This window comes from Phodopus roborovskii, unplaced genomic scaffold (assembly GCF_943737965.1).
Source record: "Phodopus roborovskii unplaced genomic scaffold, PHOROB, whole genome shotgun sequence".
NCBI lineage: Eukaryota > Metazoa > Chordata > Mammalia > Rodentia > Cricetidae > Phodopus > Phodopus roborovskii.
The window spans coordinates 5276949-5297189 of NW_026126546.1; the positions used below are offsets into that span (position 1 = coordinate 5276949).

Genomic DNA, 20241 nt, shown 5'->3' on the forward strand with positions numbered 1-20241 from the left:
GTGATGGCCATTGATGTAGGAGTGTGTTAGAAACACTGTCTCTTTCTCAAGAATAGAATGATAGAAATGATTATCCCTTTATCTTTATCTCGATACAATGGGAATTTTATTCTATCTTGTGCCCCAATTACGACTATAATGACTTAGGCTTCTGCAAGACTTTAAAAAAAATTCAAAACATCTCTTCAATTTGCATTTCCGCCCTTTGGGGCTGAATAGTGGGCAATCCAATAATAAGACTAAAACCCAGATTTCTGTCTGACAAGATTGCCGATTTACATCTGGAGTGTGCTCTTCTAAAGAAGGCATTTTGGAGTAAAAGTAACATTGGAGCAGGAAGATGGGATCACTTGTTGATCACTCACCCAAACCCTCCTGTTTGTCCAGCATCTAGTCAAATTAGCATCCTCTACCAGTGGATAAGGTTCATTATGCATCTGCTGGAAGCCTGCTATTGACTGAATGGGAGTGGAGAGGTGGGAGGGGGAGGGGGAGGTCTTGCTCTGTTGATTACTCTTTTAGTTTTGTTTGAGAGCCTGAAAGTTTAAATGAATGGGGGGAGGTCCTTTGGCTCATGGTTTGGGGGTGAAGAAGGCATGGGGGCAGGCAGCTCTGACCATGAGACTTTCACTCTCTGGCATCTCTGTACAATGGGAAACAGACCAGACAGAAAGTGAGGCTTACTTACCCCCAAGAAATCCCTTTCCTGTAGTTAGGCTGCACCTCTCCAAATAGTGTCACTGCCTGGAACCAAATGTTCAAATGTTTGACCCTGTGGGGATATTTCAGATTTGGACCAGAGACACCTGCTCTTTTCTGACTGAGACACCTCACAGCTTTGCGACCTGAGGAAGTTACTCCACACCACCATGGTTTTGTCTCCTCACTTATAAAATCCACATCATCATATCTACTTGACAGGGTTGCTGTGAGCATCAGACAGCCTGGCCCATGCAAAGCATGCAGGGAAGTAGGAGATGCAGAGAGCTGGATCAATTCCAGTTCTGGGTGCTCATGGCATGGGGACTTGGGCTTCTGCTTAACGTTATGTAACTCCAGGAATATGTCCTATTTTTAAACCCCATCATGATGGAGCTAGATCATTCTGCATCTTGTGCATCTTGTTTTGATTTGTTTTTTTTTCCCCCCTTGCTATCATTTTCCATGTTTACGCTCAGGGTGTGGCTCATTTAGCTTGGCCGCTCTGAAGCAAACCCTCTGATGATGTCATGATTTATCGACTCGTTCTGCTGATGAGGGATGGGAGTGAGTATCTTCATGTGAGTTTCCCAATGTACATCACAGGAGTCTCTGGGAGGCAAGTACCAAAAGACACCCACCGAGAAGCGGTGGCACAGCTGAGTCATGGAGTCGGAACATCTTAGAACTGACGAGCTCCCCACAGGTTACTCCCCAGGAATCATTTCCGTCAGCCTCCAAAGTCCAGCTGGTGTCCTTATGCCCACACCTAGTCAACACCAGCTCTCACCAGTATGATAAAATAGTACCTCACAATATTTGCTTTTCAAGATTTACCTTTGTCAGATGTGGGGTTGGGGAAGGTCTTTTCCCATTCTGTAGGCCGTCATTTTGTCTTATTGACAGTGTCCTTTGCTTTATACAAGCTTTTCAGTTTCAGGAGGTTCCATTTATTAATTGTCTGTCTCGGTGTCCATGCTACTGGTGTTTTGTCTCCTGTGTGGATGCATTCAAGGCTCTTTCCCACTCTTTCTTTTTATCAGGCCAGTGTAATAGGGCTTCATGTTGAGGTGTTGGATCCAGTACAGCTTGAGTTTTGTGCAGGGCCATAGATATGGATCTATCTGTAGTCTTCCACATGCTGATGTCCAGTTATGCTTAGTGAATCTGGTTTCTTTTCTCCATTGTATAGTTTTGGCTTATTTTTTAAAAACCAAGGGTCCATAGGTTTGTGGATTTATGTTTGGGTCTTTGATTCAATGCCATTGATCAGTGTGTCTGTTTTTATGCCAATACCATGTTTATTTTATTTTATCTTTTAGTTTTTAATGACTATAGCTCTGTAGTAGAGGTTGAGATCAGGGATAGGAATACCTCTGGCAGTTCTTTTATTATACAGGATTGTTTTAGCTATCCTGAAATTTTTTCCCATATGAAGTTGAGTATTGTTCTTTCAAGGCCTGTAAAAAATGTGTTGGAATTTTGGTGGGGATTGTGTTGAGTCTATAGATTGCTTTTGTTAAGATGGGCCTTTTTCTGACAGAGAACTGATCTCTAAAATATATAAAGAACTCAAGAAACTAGATGCTAAAAACAAACAAACAAAAAACAAATAATCAAATTTAAAAATGGGGCACAGATCTAAACAGAGAATTCCCAACAGAGGAATCTCAAACAGCTGGAAGACACTTAAAGAACTGTTCAACATCCTTAGTCATCAGGGGAATGTAAATTAAAATGACTCTGAGATTCCATCTTATACCACTCAGGATGCCTAAGATCAAAAACAGTAAGGACAGCTTATGCTGGAGTGGATGAGGAGCAAGGGGAATACTCCTCCACTGCTGGTGGGAGTGCAAACTTGAACAGCTGCATTGGAAATCAGTATGGCAGTCGAGCAGAAGATTGGGAATCAGTCTACCTCAAGACCCAGGTATACCACTGTTGGGTATATACCCAAAGGGTGCTCAATCACACCACATGGACATTTGCTCAGCTACGTCCATGTCAGTGTATATAAAATAGCCAGAACCTGGAAACAATCTGGACACCTCCCAACCAAAGAATGGATAAATGTGGTATATTTACACAATGGCATATCACTCAGCTGTTAAAATCAACATCAGTAAATCTGAAGGTGAATGGATGAAAATAGAAAAAAAAAAAGTTATCCTGAGTAAAGTAACCCTGACCCAGAAAGACAAACATGGTGTGTACTCACTCATAGGTGGATATTAGCTGTAAAGTAAAGGACAACCATGTTACAACCCACAGATCCCAGAGAGACTGGGTAACAAGGAGGGCCCAAAGGAGAACGCGTAGATCTCCCTAGGAAGGGGAAATAGAGATCTCAGGGTAGACTCAGGACTGGTGCGGATGGGAACATGAGGGATCAGGCTAAGGAGGTGGACAGAAGGGGAGAGTAACGAAAGAAAGTTGTTGATGGGGGACATTTTGGGGATCAGGTAGAAACCTGGTACAAGGGAAACTCCCATAAATCTACAGGAATAAACTCAACTAAGACTCCTAGCAATAATAATGTAGCCTGAACTGGCCATTTTCTGTAATCAGATTGGTGACTACCCCAATTGTCATCAGAGAGCCTTCACTCAGTGACTGATGGAAACCGATATGGAAATCCTCGGCTAAGCACTGGGTGGAGCTTGGAAATCATGTTGAGGAGGGAGAGGAAGTATTGTGGGAGCAGGGAGTGACCAGAGTTGTTTCAGGGGAACCCACACACATGACTATCCTGAGCTTGTGGGAACTAGAAGATTCTGGACCAACAGCTGGGGGAGCCTTTGTGGGACCAACCTGGGCCCTCTTCATGTGTGCGACAGTTGTGTGGCTTGGACTGCTTGTGGGACTCCTGGGAGTGGGGCCTGTCCCTGGTGCTTTGGCTGGCTATGGGTTACCTGGCCCAGCCTTGATACACGGGGAAGAACTTGGTCCCGCCTCAAGCTGTGTTGCTCCCCATGGGAGATCTTCTCCTTTCTGAACAGAAGCAGACAAGGAGAGGATTGCGGGAAGGGGCAGAAGGGAGGGGGTGGAGGAAGGTTAAAGTCAGGATGGAAAGTGAAATGAAAAGGAAATAATGAGAACATATGGGTCTGTGTCTATGTGCAGATACGTGCTTTAAGTGTGGTACACTTGTACGCCAGAAGAGTGTCACTGTTGTCAAAACCAATGAAAGCAAGGAAGGGCTTGTTTCCATCCCCTGCTCAAGGGTGCCGTCCACCATGGGAGGGGCATCAGGAAGCACGGGATGAACGTGGTACCCACTGCCTTTTCCTTTTCATTCAAGCTGGCACCCGCATTTAGAATGGCTCACCCTGATCTAGATGATCCCTCTCAGGGATGCACAAAGCCCGTCTTTTGATAATTCAAGACCTTGTTAAGTTGACGACCAGTATTAACGAGTCGTAAGGGTTTTTCCACATAGCCTCTCCTCTGTCAGGAGGTGAAGTGACTCGCAGGGTGGACATTCCAGCTCCTGCTGTGTTTCGCACCTTCACATGCCAGGGGCTTCAGGTTCATCTGCCAACACAGAGGTCTGGGGACTTCTTCACCAAGGAGGCTGAATTTCTACCTCTTGGAATAACAAGCAGAAACCATGAGTGAAACCAGGAGAGTGCCTAAAACAATAATTAGGGAAGAACAGGTATGTGTGAGTGTGGAGCACTCATTAGTCTCCAGGAATGGGAACGGTAAAAGGCCATTTCTGTGTAGACACCTGGCTGGAGCTGCCCCGGGCTGCATCCCATTAGCAGACACCAAAGGCCCCATGAAGAAGGCTGTTCCTCTCTCTGCCTTTTCCCCCTCTTAATAGCTGTACCCCGTCCTGGTACCCCGTCCAATTAAAGCTGACGGAGGCCACATTCACATCTAAAGCCTTGTCAGACAGTGACACTGGGTCCCTTCTTGCCTGCTAGCCCTGGCATCTCAGACTCTCAGATCGTAAAGCCAGAAGCCACTCTCCGGCATCCACCATGGTCTCACTTTCCTAATGAGGAGGAGGGCTATGTCCAGGGTTGGCTGCTCCACCACTATCCACCCAACACACTCCGGGCAGGACACAGAGGACACAAGGAAACCAGTGACCTTGTTACAGATAGTGACAAGCTAGTAAACAAATGCACCAACAGCCATAGAATATAATACATACCCGGAAGGAGGTACCGAGGGTCCTATGATGCAAAAAGGGTAAGAGAGCTTATTCTGCAGCCGAATGAGTGAACATGGCCCTGGAATACAGATTTAGGTGCCCCCCCACAAATTCCATGCTGCAATGTGTTAACAGTTTGATGATGTTTTTAAAGTAGTGGAACACAGAAAGGCATGAGTCAGCCACACTGGTGGGTTAAGAAGGCACGGCAGAGCCAAGTAGGGTCATCTCTCAGCCACAGGCTTCAGTCACTGTCTGATGCCACTCTTACCGTATTGGTTGCTAGAAACTAGGGCTTTGTTAAGACAAGACATTCTAAAGGGTTTCCTCCGTTAGGTCAGACACAGAGGTAATCAAAGAACAGCTATTTAAAAGGCTAAAGATAGACCAAGATAAACTGTAATTAGGCTTTGGACCTGCAACATTCCAATCTCTGTGCAATCACTGATGTTCTAATCACGCAATCAGCTTTTTAGAAGGTTCCGTGGAAGGTTTAGTTCTTTCTGAGAACTGTTCTTTCAAGTTGGGTGTGAACCCCTTTGATGGCAGTGTCTCAGTTTGGGTTTTTCTAGAAGTGAACTGCAGGAAAAAGATCCAGCTAGAGGAGGTGCCTTTCTAACGCCGTCCCCAGACACTTGGGTGGAGGCAGAACCATACAGGAAGGAGCAAACAGCCACTACAAGCTGCATCTTCATGCAGGGTGCCGTGGGAACACAGAATGCCGTGGGATTTGAAAAACAGTGGAGACCAAGCTTTATTACCACCCTGCCTGGTGTTACAAGGACCTGTGATGCTAACCACTCACGCCCACCCATTACTGGATGAGAGCTGCTTCCAGGACACTCCAGATTCTTCCTTTCCCACCTGATAGACAGCCCACAGCAGCCTCCTCTCACAAAAGGATGTTCTCAAGTGTAGAGACAGATTCAGGCTTTAACATAAGGACATACAAGAGGAAGGTGAGGAACAGACAGTATCTGCCACACGATGCCATTAGAACCTTCCAGAAATGGGAAGAGGGTCCACAAAGAGTTTTCTTATAAAGAACTGACTCACACCACTATGAGGCTGTCACGTGCCCAGAACTGCAATTGTCAGGCTTGAGGAGAGGCAACAGGGACAGTTCACTCTGAAAGTCTGCAGGGTCCTGACCCACAAGCAGCTGGTGGCTCAGCTCGAATAATGGCCGCAGCTGGAGCAGGAGGGGCGGCAGCTCAGTTCTGTGCAGGTCTTCCATGGTTCTATGACAGGATGGGGCCATCCATGTTGGAGAGGGCCAGCTGCTTTTCCCGATTGATTCCTACAGTTTCCCCTCATATACCTGGATAGCTGCCATCTGGAATAATGTGAACCATATATCTGGACACCCTGGGTCCCAGTCAAGTTGACACATAAAAACCACATCACAAAATGGGTCTGAGAAAGCACTTCTGTTGTAGAAGGATCTAAGCAGAGGATGTAAAGGGAATCATGGCTGGGTCTACAAACACAGCAATCATCCAGGGGTAGGAAAGGCAGAGCAAGGCCAGCTCTAGGTGTCAACACGTGAGTGAGTATGACTTATAGAAATCAGCGGAATGCATTCATCTCATGTCTGCACTGAAGAGTGAACAGAACAGAAGAATGTGCCACTGTTTGATGGGAGAGACATTTAATAGCAATGGGAGCAGAACACACTCAAACACGCACACACACACACACAGTCAGACTGTCTACATACTGTGGTTAAGATGTTTGTGCTTATGGTGGTTAGAATTGATGATCACATGATGAGATCTACCATCATCTGGGAGAGAAGCCTTTGGGCACGCTCTGAGGGATTGTTTCCATCAGGTCAAGTAGGAAGATGCACCTTGACGATGCCTGTGCCACTGCGTGTGTGGGCTTGGGTCCGGAGGACCCGAATTCATCTGCCTCTGCTTCCTGACTGCAGATGCTCTGTGACCATCTGCTGCCACAACTTCTTCACCTTGACGAACTGTACCCTGGAACTGTGAGGCACACTAACCCCTTCAAATGTTTGGTAGACACTTTATCATAGCAGCAAGTCAGGCAATTAATACAGACTGAGAACATTGACCTCTGTGAGGTGAAGAGGTCACGGGAGGGTCCCTCACAGATGGGATCTCAGGGGCACACCCGACCCCTTTCATCACATGAGGAAGTGGTAAGATGATGGGAGCCAAAGACTTTTGAGCACACACCTTGCCCTTGGACATCCCCACTTCAGGATCATGAGAAATGACTGCTGTCTATTAGCTACCCACCCATCATAGTTTGTTACAGAAGCTCCAGCAGCCTGAGGCACTCAGAAAATGCAGCAAGTTGGCTAGTTTGCTACAAATGAAAAAGCAAATAGGCGTTGTTACGAGCTATGAAGAGCTGAGGAATGTTTGTTACACAGCATAGCAGTCATGCTGATTGATAAGCTTGTTAAGCGGAGAAACTGACTGTACCATCCCATGTGCTGTGCCTTTCTCTTACCCTTGTAACTTTATCTCTCTTCCTTCTCTCTTCCCCCTCATTCTTCTCCTTGTCTCTCTTCTCATACCTCTCTTCTTTTCTACCCCTTTTCTTCTAGACCAGCCCTCCCTGACAGGATTCCCCTAGCCCTCAAGGTCAAGGACATCATTTTCATCTCTGTCCTTTCTTACCTGTTTGTTGCTGTATCTCCATGACCCTGCTCTCTCCAGGGGTGGTGGCCATTGTTGAACACCCATACCTATTGCCATGCCAGGGTCTGAATTGCCTGTTTGCTGCGCTTAGAATCTGAGAAGGCTTCCCATCCCCTGCATAGCCCTTCTCCCAACATCGCCCTACTCCTGCCCAATCTCCCATCCCAGGGTAAAGTTCACTTCCCCAAGGAGGCCCCTGGCCTCAGCTGTGGCCCTCCCTGTGAGACCTCTTCCTAGTGTACTGGGAATGTTTCTTACAGATGATAGATTAGAGTCCTAGTCAGTGTGAGCTAGCTGTGAGGTTCCCAAAAGGTAGGGATGATGTCTGGCTCATGCCTCGGGTGTCTCCAGTACAGAATGACTGTGACAAAAAAAAAAATTCAGGTAAACATTTCACTCGAATCTGCAGAAGATCTGCCTGACACTTTTCTACTGGAGAGCTTTTATCAAATGCCAGATTTTAGAAAGGAGTGAGCAGTACAGACACAAAACTCACTTCCCCTCTGTTCAAGTCTTTGGAAACAATTCCCTTCTGTCTCCTGTTAAAAGCAAGGAAGTGGAGACCAAGTGGCCATCTCCCCCAGAACATGCCATTCCTCAAATGATGCGATGTGTAATACTGTCATTGGGTTCATTATTCTATGGGGCAGTTGGATGATGTGCACGTCACAGGTTGGAGACCGTCCTTGTTCAAGATTGCTTGGCACCCCCACCCAACATTGTTATGAGCATGTTTGAATTGTTAGCAGAGCTTCTTAAAAGCAGAGTGCTTTTTTGCCTCTATGTTGAGTCAGAAAACCGCCCTTAAAGGAGCCACGCAAGTCGCTGCTTGTCTCTAGCAAAATCAAGTCCAATGTTATTATTAAGAAGCCTTGTTTGTCTTTGCTCTTTTGTTTCACGTCCTTAATAAGTGTATAGTACATATATTATTTCTTTTGACACTGTTACTGGTGGGATTTTAGATAATTTATTGGCAGTATGTGGGATGCTGATCTTTTATTGTGCATATTTACCTATTCCGTCGATTACTTTGGGGGGATTTTTGAAGAATCTTTAGTGTTTAAGGATCTATGTACAAGATATGGCAATTTGTAGGAATTAACTCTTTAAGATTGGAAAACTGGAATGTATTATTGTAATGGCCTGCCTGGCCTGGCACTCACTGTGGTCCAGGCTCTTTTTGACTTCACGGCAATCCTCCTGTCTCAGCCTCATGAGAACTGGATTGCAGTCATAGGCTCCCATGCCCAACTTGAAGCTCTTTCTCATCCCTGCCTGACTGCTGCTGGTGGCACACTAAATACCCTAAGTAGCAGTGTAGACACTAAGCTGGAGTGTCACGCCCCTGATCTTACAGGTGAAGCTCTCAGTTGTTTATTCTCAACCACAATGCTGACATTGCTGTTTCAGGAATGACTTTTAATATCCTGAACTATATCTCTTCACCAACAGCTTGTCTAATGAAGATATGTGGGATTTTGTCCACTTATTTTTCTTTTTAATTCACCTGTGTTTACTTTTTGAAGTAGAATGTGGCCCCTGCACCATGATTTAATTCACAGGCTTTGCTGAGTGATTTTCCAAGCAGTGTGACAAGTCCTAGGCAAGCTCAGGGCTTAGTGCCTCAGTACTTTATGTTATAAACCAAACTCTGTTGGGGATTTTTTCCTTTCAAGCTGATGTAGCTTAAGGCTTTTATTCTAGAGGACTGTGTGCAGATTGAACTACAGGGGATGGAAATCTAAAGGGGGATTCTAGAAGATGACAGTCACATGGTTTCCATCTGTTTAGATGGGCCCTGATTTCCATCTTTTATCTGTTGTGTGGTGAGGGATGGTGAGATTTGCCTGTCTAGACTCTTCCGCAAGGGTTCCTTGCAATGTGCTATTGATTTCTCTGCTGTATCCTTGTTGAGGACCTTTTCAGGCTCTTCCTCAGAGAAAGAGAGTTCATTTTCTTTCCTTGTAGCCAGCCTGTCTGGGTTTGGTGTCAGGACAATGCTTGCCCCATGAAACAAATCTGAGAGTTCCCTCCTTTGAGTTCTTTTGCAAGAGAAGGATTGACATTTTTGGGGGAAGAGTTTGAGGATAGGCAGCTCTTCTTTGCTCATTTGAGTTTTCCACTGAGGCTGTCTAGCCCCAGGCTTTCCTTTGGGAAAGGCTTTTCCTCACTAATTGAATCTTCCTGCTTGATATTGGTGTGTTCACGTTGACTGTTTCTTCACCATTCAGTCTCAGTAGGCTGTGAGTTTGTAGGACTTTATTTATTCCATGCTATTCTATTTGTCAGCACAGATAGATAATAGATGTCCATGTGCTTGTCTCATCAGAGGGGTTGGCTATACTGCTCACTGCAGCTCACGTCAGGTCCTTGGTTCTGCCCAGGGCCTATGTATTCACTGTTCTCCAAGCAGAGAATATATGTGTGTTTTCCTTCACAGGAGGACAGGGGTTTCAATCCTCTAGTCTCGTCTCTGGGGCCACTTGCTTTGAGAGGCCAGAATGCTCATTGGAGCCCTCTGCCCTGGGGACCTGTGGGCTCCTCCTTGCTTATCACCATTCATAGTGGTCTCCATTGGCTCTCATTTTCTACCTTCTGCTACAGGAGGCTGGGCCCCAGCTCTACCGGGCATGGGTCTGTCCTAGGCATTTGTCCCCTGTCTGACACAGGTGGGTGCTCTATCACAATAAATTTCTGTCCCCATTTGCTTAGTGCGGTGTTTACAGACAGGAGATCGGAAAGGTGAGGACTGGGAATGGGAGTTGGGTCTTAGCTCTGCATACTGCTGCTTCTTAACCTGTGGCCCATTACCACCCGGCTCGCATGCAAGGACGCTTGTTTCTTCCCGCCATAGAGTTTTGAATCCACAAGTGTTATGCACGTCTGTTTATGTAACCTGAGTGTATCTGAGTTTTACCTGTGAGACCCCGGGGTGATGTCTAAGAAAGGGCAGGCAGGCCGTGTCATTTCTGACACTCAGGAAAGAAAAGAACAACTCACCTAGTGGGTTCCAAAAGGGTACCAGGACTGGACAAACAGATTTCCGTTCCCGTGAACAGAGAAGGGAGACCTGAACCATTTTCATTGCAGCTTCATGAAAATGAAGCTGCTCAGCCTCAGGGAGCCCGGGAGTCCTGGGAGACTTGTGTCTGGCTTTGCTTCATCACAGATATTGTCATTTTCTTCAGACTTCTGTTGGCAAGTTTCACCTTCTTCCCAGAAGCTGACAAAACCCAGCCATGTGTTCAGCAATTCGTGTTATGACTAAAGCCTTATTCCAGAAGGCTTTGTTTTCACAGTTTACCTCCTTGAGCATTTCCAGTTGTGGAAAGAATGCATGAGCTGTTGAGTGGGAGGACTATCACACACTGTGGATGAAGCTTCGACCGATCAAGTGATGTGTTTCACGTTCTGAGGCTGATACGGAGATTGAAGCCCCAGAAGCTGATATTTATGCCCAGGCACCATCATTTCCTTCAGGTTTTAACGGTTTCCCTCCTCCAAATGCATTTGTCTTAACACCCAGCCACTGTAGTGACCATAGTTTACCCGGTGGCTTTGGCCTTCCCGGTAGAGTGCTTGCCGCTTTGTAGGGATCTATGATCTCTACTATGGCTTTGCCAGGTGAAATTAGCAGTTCCATCTTGCAGGTGTGGAAACAACGCCCCAGACTGGTGGGTAGAGGGGCTGAGACTGGAGATATGTGCTCAGTCTTAATGTCAGTACGGAGGAGATCTCTTTTCATAGTGACAGGCAGGGGACAGTCATTCCATCCAGGAAACATGCCCAGGGTACGGTCAAGCAGTCAGCCATACTTGTGGCTTATAAATGTCATCATCTCTGTGTCTTTCCACGGTCCTCCTTCTGTGTGTGTGCTCTGATTTTCACCTCTTATAAGGACATTAAGCAGGTGTTTTAGGATTCCCCAAGCATATGGCAGTGAATGGAGGATTCATTAAGTGTCTGTATCAAAGTAGCATCTTACTCATCTGTTCCCTCAGCTTTCTTCACTGCTCACAGTTGTGAGTGCCAAGGACTGATGATTGAGTTAGGGAAGGACACGCAGACTCTTCATGGATGTCACAGACCAGCCGACACTTTGTCCCTGGACTTTTGACCTCTTGAACAGTGGGATAATTCATTCCTGCTGTTTTAAGCTCCTTGATGACGATGTATTCCTAGGAAAAGAATACATCAAGGTAATTTTACTTGCCAACAATTTAGAATCCCCATGGGAAGGGAACCTCTGTAAGGAACTGTCTGAATAAAGTTGGCTTGTGGGTCTGTCTGTGAGGGGTTGTCTTGACTACACTGACTGAGGCTGGAAGACATGCTCACTACAGATGACACTATATCCTGGATTGTATAAGAGTGGATAAAGTGAGCTGAGCACTAGCAAGCATGAGCTAATCCATTGCTCTCTGCTCTCGACTGCAGATGAAGTGTGCTTGCATCCTTGACCCCTGCAATTACAGACTATCCCTGGACAATTAAACTCTTCCTCCCTTACATGGTCTTTGTCATCATATTTTGTCCCAGCATTAGGAAAGAGAATGAAGACATCAGTTACAGGGACGAAGGACAGATTGACAGTTGAGTCCTCAAGCTCTCTTGGAAGCTTACCATGAATTTTCCACCAGCTCTAAATTAACTTATGAACTAAAGTTTTCTGCTGTATTCTACCCATATGAATTAGGCCTGCAAATTCCTGGCTGCTTACAGATTCAGTGTTTTTGCTGATAAGAGTGTAGACTGTTAGAAAGAAAAAGGCTTGGGGTGTTATTAAACACATTTATCAACAAGGAAACAAAACACTTTTTAATGAGGCTAAAAGCAGTGATGCGGCTCTGTGAAGCAAATCCCAGACTCTCTCTTCATGTGTGGAGTGTGGAGCATGTAGGCAGAGCAGGACCACATGGAGCATCTACATCAAACACCAGCCTTGACCTCCTGCATCAGCCCTGCCAGCCAGCATGGATACTGGCCAGGAGCAGACCCTTCAGTGGAATTTCTTAGCCCTGGACATGAATGTGAAAGAGACCTGTCTCATCTCAGGAGCAAAAGATGGAAGAGGGTTGTACTCAGTGCCAGAGCCCACAGATGTACAGAGACTGGGATTGGGGTATGTTTGGAGTTTCCAGGATTGACATGGTGACTTCCAGCGTTTGGACGAAGCAACCGGTATGCAAGACGAGCTCAAGGGTAATGTCCAGGAGCCCCTGAGATATCAACCTCCCTAGATCTTTAGTTTACTTTCACAAAACTGCAAATGCATCCTCCTGTTTGTTTTAAACCAGGAGTGTCCAGCCTACAGCCCATATGCCACATGTAGCCCAGGATAATAATAAATGTAGCCTAACACAAAATTATAAATTTATTTAAAGCATTTATTTGTTTGTTTTGTATAACTCAATTGTTTGATTTTGGAGCATGGACTTTGTAGATGGTGATACCATATTGCAGTGTCCCACAAAATAAATGTATGTGCTCTCATAACCCATGGGCCACAGTTTGGACACTCTGGCTTTTTTTTTTACATAGCTCTAGATAACTTCAGCTAACTCAGGGAAGATGCTGTTGAAGTGCTTGTTACACTGTACTATTAGGGACAAGAAAACAGCCCGTGGATGTTTATACATGTTTTTCTTCCTCATGTGATGGTCAGGTTTAACTGTCCACTTGATACGATCTTGGATCACCTGGGCAGAGAGTTTCACTGAAGGATTGTCTAGGTCACGTCCGCCTATGGGCATGTTTGTGTGGTTGATTTAATTGAAGACCTGCTCAATGTGGAAGGCACCATCCCCTAGGCAGCAGATCCTGAACCATTTAAGGGTGAATAAATGAAGATGAGAACTATGAAGCTCTTTAAATTAGGGTATTTTGTCCCATCAATATAAGTGAAATTAAAACGCCCCAGTTAGCTGAGTCCCTGGATGGTGACCTTGTGTGTATAGTTCTCAGGATACTGGCTCTAGAGAGAGCTTCTGTCCTACCTGGTTCCCTACCCTTCAGGCCCAAATAAACACACTGACACTTATATTAACTATAAACTGTTTGGCCAATGGCTCAGGCTTCTTACTGGCTAGCTCTCTTTTAATTATTAACCCATAACCATTAATCTATGTATTTCTACATGGCCTTATTTTTACCAGAGAATGTGTGGTACGTTCTATCTTCACAGTAGCTACATGGTATCTCCCACGTGGCTCACCATCTGCATCTTCTTCCCAGAATTCTCCTCGTCTGGTAGTCCCACCTATCCTTCCTGCCTGGCTACTGGCCAATTAGTGTTTTATTCATCAACCAATAAGAGAAACACACATAAAGAAGGAGGACATCCACCATCATCTGGCTCTTCCTAATGGAGATCTAGCCATTCCAGGTTGGCTGAAGACCTTAAGTCTGTGGTCTTGAACTAAGCCAATGACTTGCCGAGAGACAAAGTCAACACCCAGTTGTATTTCTACTCACCATGGATGAGGATACATAGTGATGGCCTTCCAGCCTGGAACTGAGACCTGCATCTTTAGTGCTATTACCTTTGACTCTCACCTACTCAAGAGCTGACCGCATGAAGCCGGAGTTCCGTTCCCAGGACCACTTAACTGGGTGTGGTGGCACCTGCCTATAATCAGAGGGTCATCCTGGAGTACACACAGGGGTGGAGGCTAACCTGGGCTACATGAGAGTGCCGTGAAAGAACAGATGCAAGGAAGGAAGGGAGAAAAAAAAAAGGCACTAATTTGAATGACATGTTTCCAAATAAGTTGGCACATCACCCAGGTTCGCTCATGTGAAACTATCCCTGCCCCATTGGATTGCAGCCTGTTGACCTCCAAGGCATGTTCTTCCCTCTACATATTCCTGGTTCTCTGTGGATGCCATCCCAGCTCAGTTTCCCAGGAGGACACACCCTAGCAGGAGTTGGGTCTGATTGTTCACTATCGGCAATTACAGGTAGGGTGGCTGGTGAAGGCAGGAGACATTTGAGGCCTGGGATGCAGCCAAGGTAGGGCACCAAGGCCTAAGCCCTGCAGGTAGAGGGAGCTAGGCTGGGGCTGTACAGGAGCCTGGCTGTACACTGGCAAGGAGTCCCAGGGGGATGCACCTTCAGAGGACACTGGGGATTCTGCGGGACATGAAGTTGTTTATCCACAGTGCATGCTGCTGAATAAGCTCATGGTCCTGGATGCTCAGCTGCAAAGAAGCAAGGAAGAGAAACAGAGGAGCCTGCTGGGGTTGTCAGACCAGTGACAAGCTCCCTGCAGGGATGCAGTGGATCGAAGACAGGGCCAAACCCATTTTTCCAAACCATGTCATGCCTGAATGGCTGGATCTGTCATCAGTAAACAGTAGGGATGTAGATGTCTGGAACCAAGAGGTAAAGATGTGGCCAAACAGGTGTGTGGTGTTCAGGCAGCATTGTGTGTTGGGGCAGGAGGACTTTGCGGTGTTCTTTCTTATATGATACCAGGCAGCAGTGTGTGTTGGGGCAGGGGGACTTTCTGATTTTTACATGTAAATTACTCAAAACAGCTTTAGTTTTTGGCTAAACCCATGTGAGCACCAGGGTCCCTGCAAGGGTCCAGCCCATGGAGGGTTATGCCAGCCCTAGGCAGGTAGTCTAGTAGGCTGAGCAAGCCAGGATAGGCAAGCTAGTAAGCAGCATTCCTCATGGCCTCCACATCAGCTCCTGCCTCCAGGTGCCACACTTCCCTTCATGAAGGACTGTGATCAGGACATGTAAGCTGAGATAAACCCTCTCCTCCCCAAGTTTCTTTTGGCTGTGTTCATTATAGTAACAAGAAGCAAACTGCCACACCCTCACAGACTTGTGTGTTAGAACCCTTGGTCCTCAGCTGGTGGTGGTGTTTTGGGAGATCATGCAGTCTTTGAGACAGAGGGCCTAGCTAATGGAGGTCACAGGGGGATGCGCCCTGAAGGTAACAGCCTACCCATGCTTATACTCATTCTTGTTTGGTGCCATGTGAGAAGCTGCAAGTTCCTTATACCTTAGACCAGCCTATTCCAGATGCCATACCTTCCCAGCAATGATGGGCTGTTCCCTCTGAATTATTGAACTAATGTTAAACTCTCTGGCTGTTTTTGTTAGGCATTTGACATGGTGTTGAGAAAAGTAGGAGTTATTTTTATCATACCTAGTATTAAGAGGGAACACAGAATGTAAGTGACATCTCATCCACTTGCTGAGCAATGGGATGCAAATCAAGGTAATGTAACCTCTATATTGATGGCATAAATGACTATCCCTTTGCTCCACATTAAGATCACAACGGAGCTCCAAATCCAATGATAAAAGAGGACTTAGAAACTTTTTCCATGTGCCTGGCTCTTTTATCAAGAAAGGAATCTTCTGACAGCAGCTCTACCAATTGAACAACAGCATTGTTTTTGTTGTTGTTGTTTCTGATAGGGAAAAAGAGCTGCTTCCAGGCAGGGACTCAGCATCCTCAGCATCTAAGTCTTGGTAGTTCCCAAGTCATGCCTCTGCAGAGCTGGCTATGCTGCCTGGAGGGCAGTGGGTAGAGACCCACAGTGACATTTACTTTCTGAACCATGGAAGTTGTTAAGCTATGCACACGATCCAGCACATGTCAGCCGCCTGTGCTGTGGCCCAAGCTCATTGCTTTCTTCTTCTCCCTCAACCTTTAGTGAGTGGATAAGAGGAGAAATAAAGAATTTCTGGTCCTAGTAAGTTATTCTGAAAGTAAACTGAGCTGTGTTAAGGAAAAGAAGTTTAGCTAGTTAACTGTTAACCCAACCTCTCTATTCTAAGCACGTCGGGTTTGACAGTTCACCAGATTCTGGCTTTGGCCTGGCAAAGTCTAATATACAAGGACTATTTGTGTTCATTGACTTTCCACACCCCAACTTCAATTATGCAGTGAGCTAATCAATCCCCTTCATCTTCGTAAATAGCATGTCTTTCCTAGTTATTGAGAACTGGCTGTAATTCAGTCAAATGCAAAAATATTTACCAAAGACTTATTATGCACTTGGCACGATGAATATGGAGATTAGCTCACTCAATCATCCCTTCAGTTAATGAGTAGTTATGGAGTACCACAGTGTGCTAAGCAAGGTCAAGGTGCTAAGGGAGTAACAGCAAATAGAATAACCATGACCTCTGGCCCCAGGTAACTCAGCGTCTAGCAAAGAAAAACGATCAAGTCCCATTGAGCTACCCAGAATGGTGTGTTCAGTAGAAGTTACCATGCTACAGGACTGCATGCTTAGCTGGAACTCAGGCCCGGTCCCCTTGCAGGACCTAGAAGGACACAGCAAGGTGACAACTGGACACTGGGAAAAGAGTATCAGATGGAGAAGAGACAGCTTTACTAGGAAGGAAAGGACTTATGTCTGCAGCATGAGGGTGGTTGTGGGGGTGTGGGGTGACACCATGCTGTTCAGGGAGGAGTATGTTCTCTATGGTTAAGATAGAGGGGTTAGAGCAAGGGAGTAAACAGTGGACAGACATGATTATCACCATTATTACATGTGCCCCAGGGGAGGGCTGGGAGGTTGAGAGGACACTTTCAACATCAGGTGACAGAAGAAGGTAGAAGTCAAAGGAGCCTCAGGATGGACAGATTAAAGAGAAAAAAATAGACCCATGCTGACAAAGGACTAAATGTGGGGTTGGGAGGGAAAGGAGCCATAGATGCATCCTTGGCTTTGAGAAGGTCGGTGCTGCTCAGCAGGCATCTACTGGGCCTACTGAAACCACGGTCAGCAGGAGGCATTACACTGCCAGGGTCTGTTGTATCTATGAAGTTCAAGGTGGGTCTGAATCCCCAAGACTATTCTGGTGGTAGTCATCCGTTCAAACTAACTAAAGGCTAGGGATACTTTTGGCAGGCTCTGGCATGTCACTGAAGCCTCTGGAGGCCATGAGAGTAGCTGTGTGACAGAGAGCAGACAGATTCCAGCATCCAACCCCTGGAAGGCGGACTCTGAGCCTACAGAAGCCATTAAAGGGGCATTTGAGAGAGAGCTCTGCCATCGAAGCCTAGTAGGCATGTTTGAAAGGAGAGAGGGAACCTGAGGGTGAATCCCAGTTGGTAGAGTGCTTGCCTAGTATGCACGAAGTCCTTGGTTCAACCCCCAGCACTGCACAAACTTGGCATTGTGGTACATCTGTAATCGCAGCCCTCCAAAGGTAGAGAAAAGGGGTATTCTGGGTTACATGAAACCCTGTTGGAAAACCAGAAGCAAGAGGAGACAGGGATAGGGGACGCAGTCAGCAGTATGGCCATGCCTTGCTGACTTGCTCTGATGCAGAGGATGGGGTAGAGTCCAGTCAGTGAGGCTGGAAGGTAAAGGCACAGAAGCAGCTAAAAGGGGCAAGGGGTGGAATGATTCAGAGTGAGACCGGGAAGGTGGTATGGGTCAGTAGCCTGCAGTAGCCTTAATGCTAGGTGTTAAGACCCACTGTGTGGAAGGAGCAGACTGTGAGACTGCAACAGTAGGTACAGGCAAGCTGTGGTCTGACTGTGAGAGTGCTGAGTGAATGGGGTGGGGGTGGGGCACAGTGGGGACAGCTCTGCCGGGAGAAGGGAAAAATACACATAAGAATATGAAATCCAAATAGCTGAACTTTTCTGTTGTCACCTACCTTGGTCCCTACAAGATGTCTCCTCCAATGCACCCATGGTGAAATTTTAGCTGTGTTTGGGAGAAAATGAGATGTCCTTCATCAGGCTATGCCTCAGTGGCCAGGCGCTGATGTGAGATGGATAACACCGGTGGACAGAAGCCATCAGAACAAGTGGGTAACCCGTGGACACCGTGTCTGAGAGGCAAGCCTGACCTGACTGTCACTTTCTCCTTTTTTACAGTCAACTTTGACCACTTCCAGATTCTGCGGGCCATTGGTAAAGGGAGTTTCGGGAAGGTAAGGACATCGCTCTTTTTAAAAGAAAAATTAAATGTGGATGTCTGGGTGCTGGGGCTCGAGCATGTGTGTTTTCTGTGGCTTTGTGCTGGCCACTGGGCAGTTCCTGCTGACAGGTTTCTATTTGGTAAATCTGAGACACAAAAGCAAGCCTAAATGGTTTCCTTGAACTCTGTTGTATTTTACTCTGAGAATAGAATTAACTGCAAAGTCTGCTTAGGTGATTCCCAGTGGCAATTGTGCTAACATTGCTGAGACCAGGAGAATGGATCCCGCTCCTCCAAACTTTACATGAGATGGCTCTTTCTGGCTTTTGGACACTTGGTATTTTTTTTTTTAAATTACATTTGTGATTCTTGACTCTTTGGGCATAAAGGCCATAAAAAATTAGGAGGTGTGGTTTTTAGGGGCAAAGAAGTTCCCCTAGCAAACCCTATTGCCAAACTTCTCTTAGCAATAATTGTTCTAAGTAGTTTTGAGAAGCTGGGCACTCTGTTTCACTCAAATGCTATTATTTACTTTTTCTGGATAGAGTGAGTTGGACTCAAAAACTCAGACCCAGTAGCTAGCCACTGTATGTTAATGATTTGATGCTGAGCTTGGACAGTCTCGACGTAACTGCCCTGGGGCAGCAAGGGCAGCCTACGTTTTCATGCCCCATTTGCAAGCTCTTGGTACACATGGGTAAAAGTGTTAGGTATTTGTATTGTCCAGTGACTTGCACCACCCTTTGAGCCAGAGGGACTTCCAGTGTCCTGGTAGATTGGTCAGTGTTTACAGAAGGCACTCGTCCTTACATAGCATCTCTGGGTAAACAGGAGATCCCTGTGAAGTCCCCACTGCCAGAAGACACCGAGTGCAAATGCTGCCCCAGAAACCCTGCTCTTTAAATAGCTGATAGTGAAAGTTGGAGTGTAGCTTCCAGGAGATTTTATCAGGAAATCTTCCATATGATCAGAGCTGTATGTCCTGCCTAGTGTTTGTCAGTTTGACACAAACTGGAGTCACTTGGGAAGAGGGAACCTCAGCAGAGCATTTGCGTCCATCAGAGTGGCCCATAAGCATCATCATGATGTGACAGGTCCCAGTCCACTGTGGGTGTCACAATCCCTAAGCAGGTGGTCCTGGGTTGTATAGGAGAGCAAGCCAGTAAGCAGCCAGGGTCTCTGCTTCAGTTCGTGCATCCAGGTTCTTTCCCTGACTTCTCTTAGACTGTAAGCTCTGGGCTGAAATAAGCACTTTCAGTCCCACATCGGTTTGCTCAGAGTTTTATTACAACAACAGAGAGCTCACCAGGGCAGGTAGTTTAACCTTTGTCTCCTGCCTGGTGCTTTTAGGGTTCTTACTTTATTGAAATGATTGAACTCCCCATTACGAGTTGAGAAATCGCAAGGATGGGCATTTCTGTTTTGTCCTTGAGGTTTTTCTTTTTTCATGGTATGTATGTGTACATCCATGTGTGAGAACGTGTGTGTGTGTGTGTGTGTGTGTGTTTGTGTGTCCACATGTATGTAAAGGCCTGAGTCTTCCTCAGTCACCTGACTTATTCACTGGGACAGGGTCTCTCAATTGAACTCGGAACTCACCGATATAAGGCTAATGTGCCAATCAGTGTTCTCTGAGGACCCCACATCTCTACTTTCTGAGTGCTAGAAATACCAATGTGTCACCATGCTCACCCAGATTTTCATGGGTTCTGGGGATCTCAACTCAGGTCCTCATGTGGGCTGTACCTGCGGAGCTCCCTCCCTTCCTTGGCTTTGTTCCTGAGCTTAGTGGGAGAG

At 46.2% G+C, this 20241-nt stretch overlaps 1 protein-coding gene across 1 annotated transcript in view; it reads left to right on the forward strand.

Moving 5' to 3' along the window:
* Stk32b (serine/threonine kinase 32B) overlaps positions 1–20241 on the forward strand; it is a 225708-nt gene that overhangs the window by 33395 nt on the left and 172072 nt on the right. Inside the window, exon 2 of the mRNA XM_051200286.1 lies at positions 18402–18457. Coding sequence (XP_051056243.1) covers positions 18402–18457 — 56 coding nt within the window. The remainder of the gene's footprint in view (positions 1–18401; positions 18458–20241) is intronic.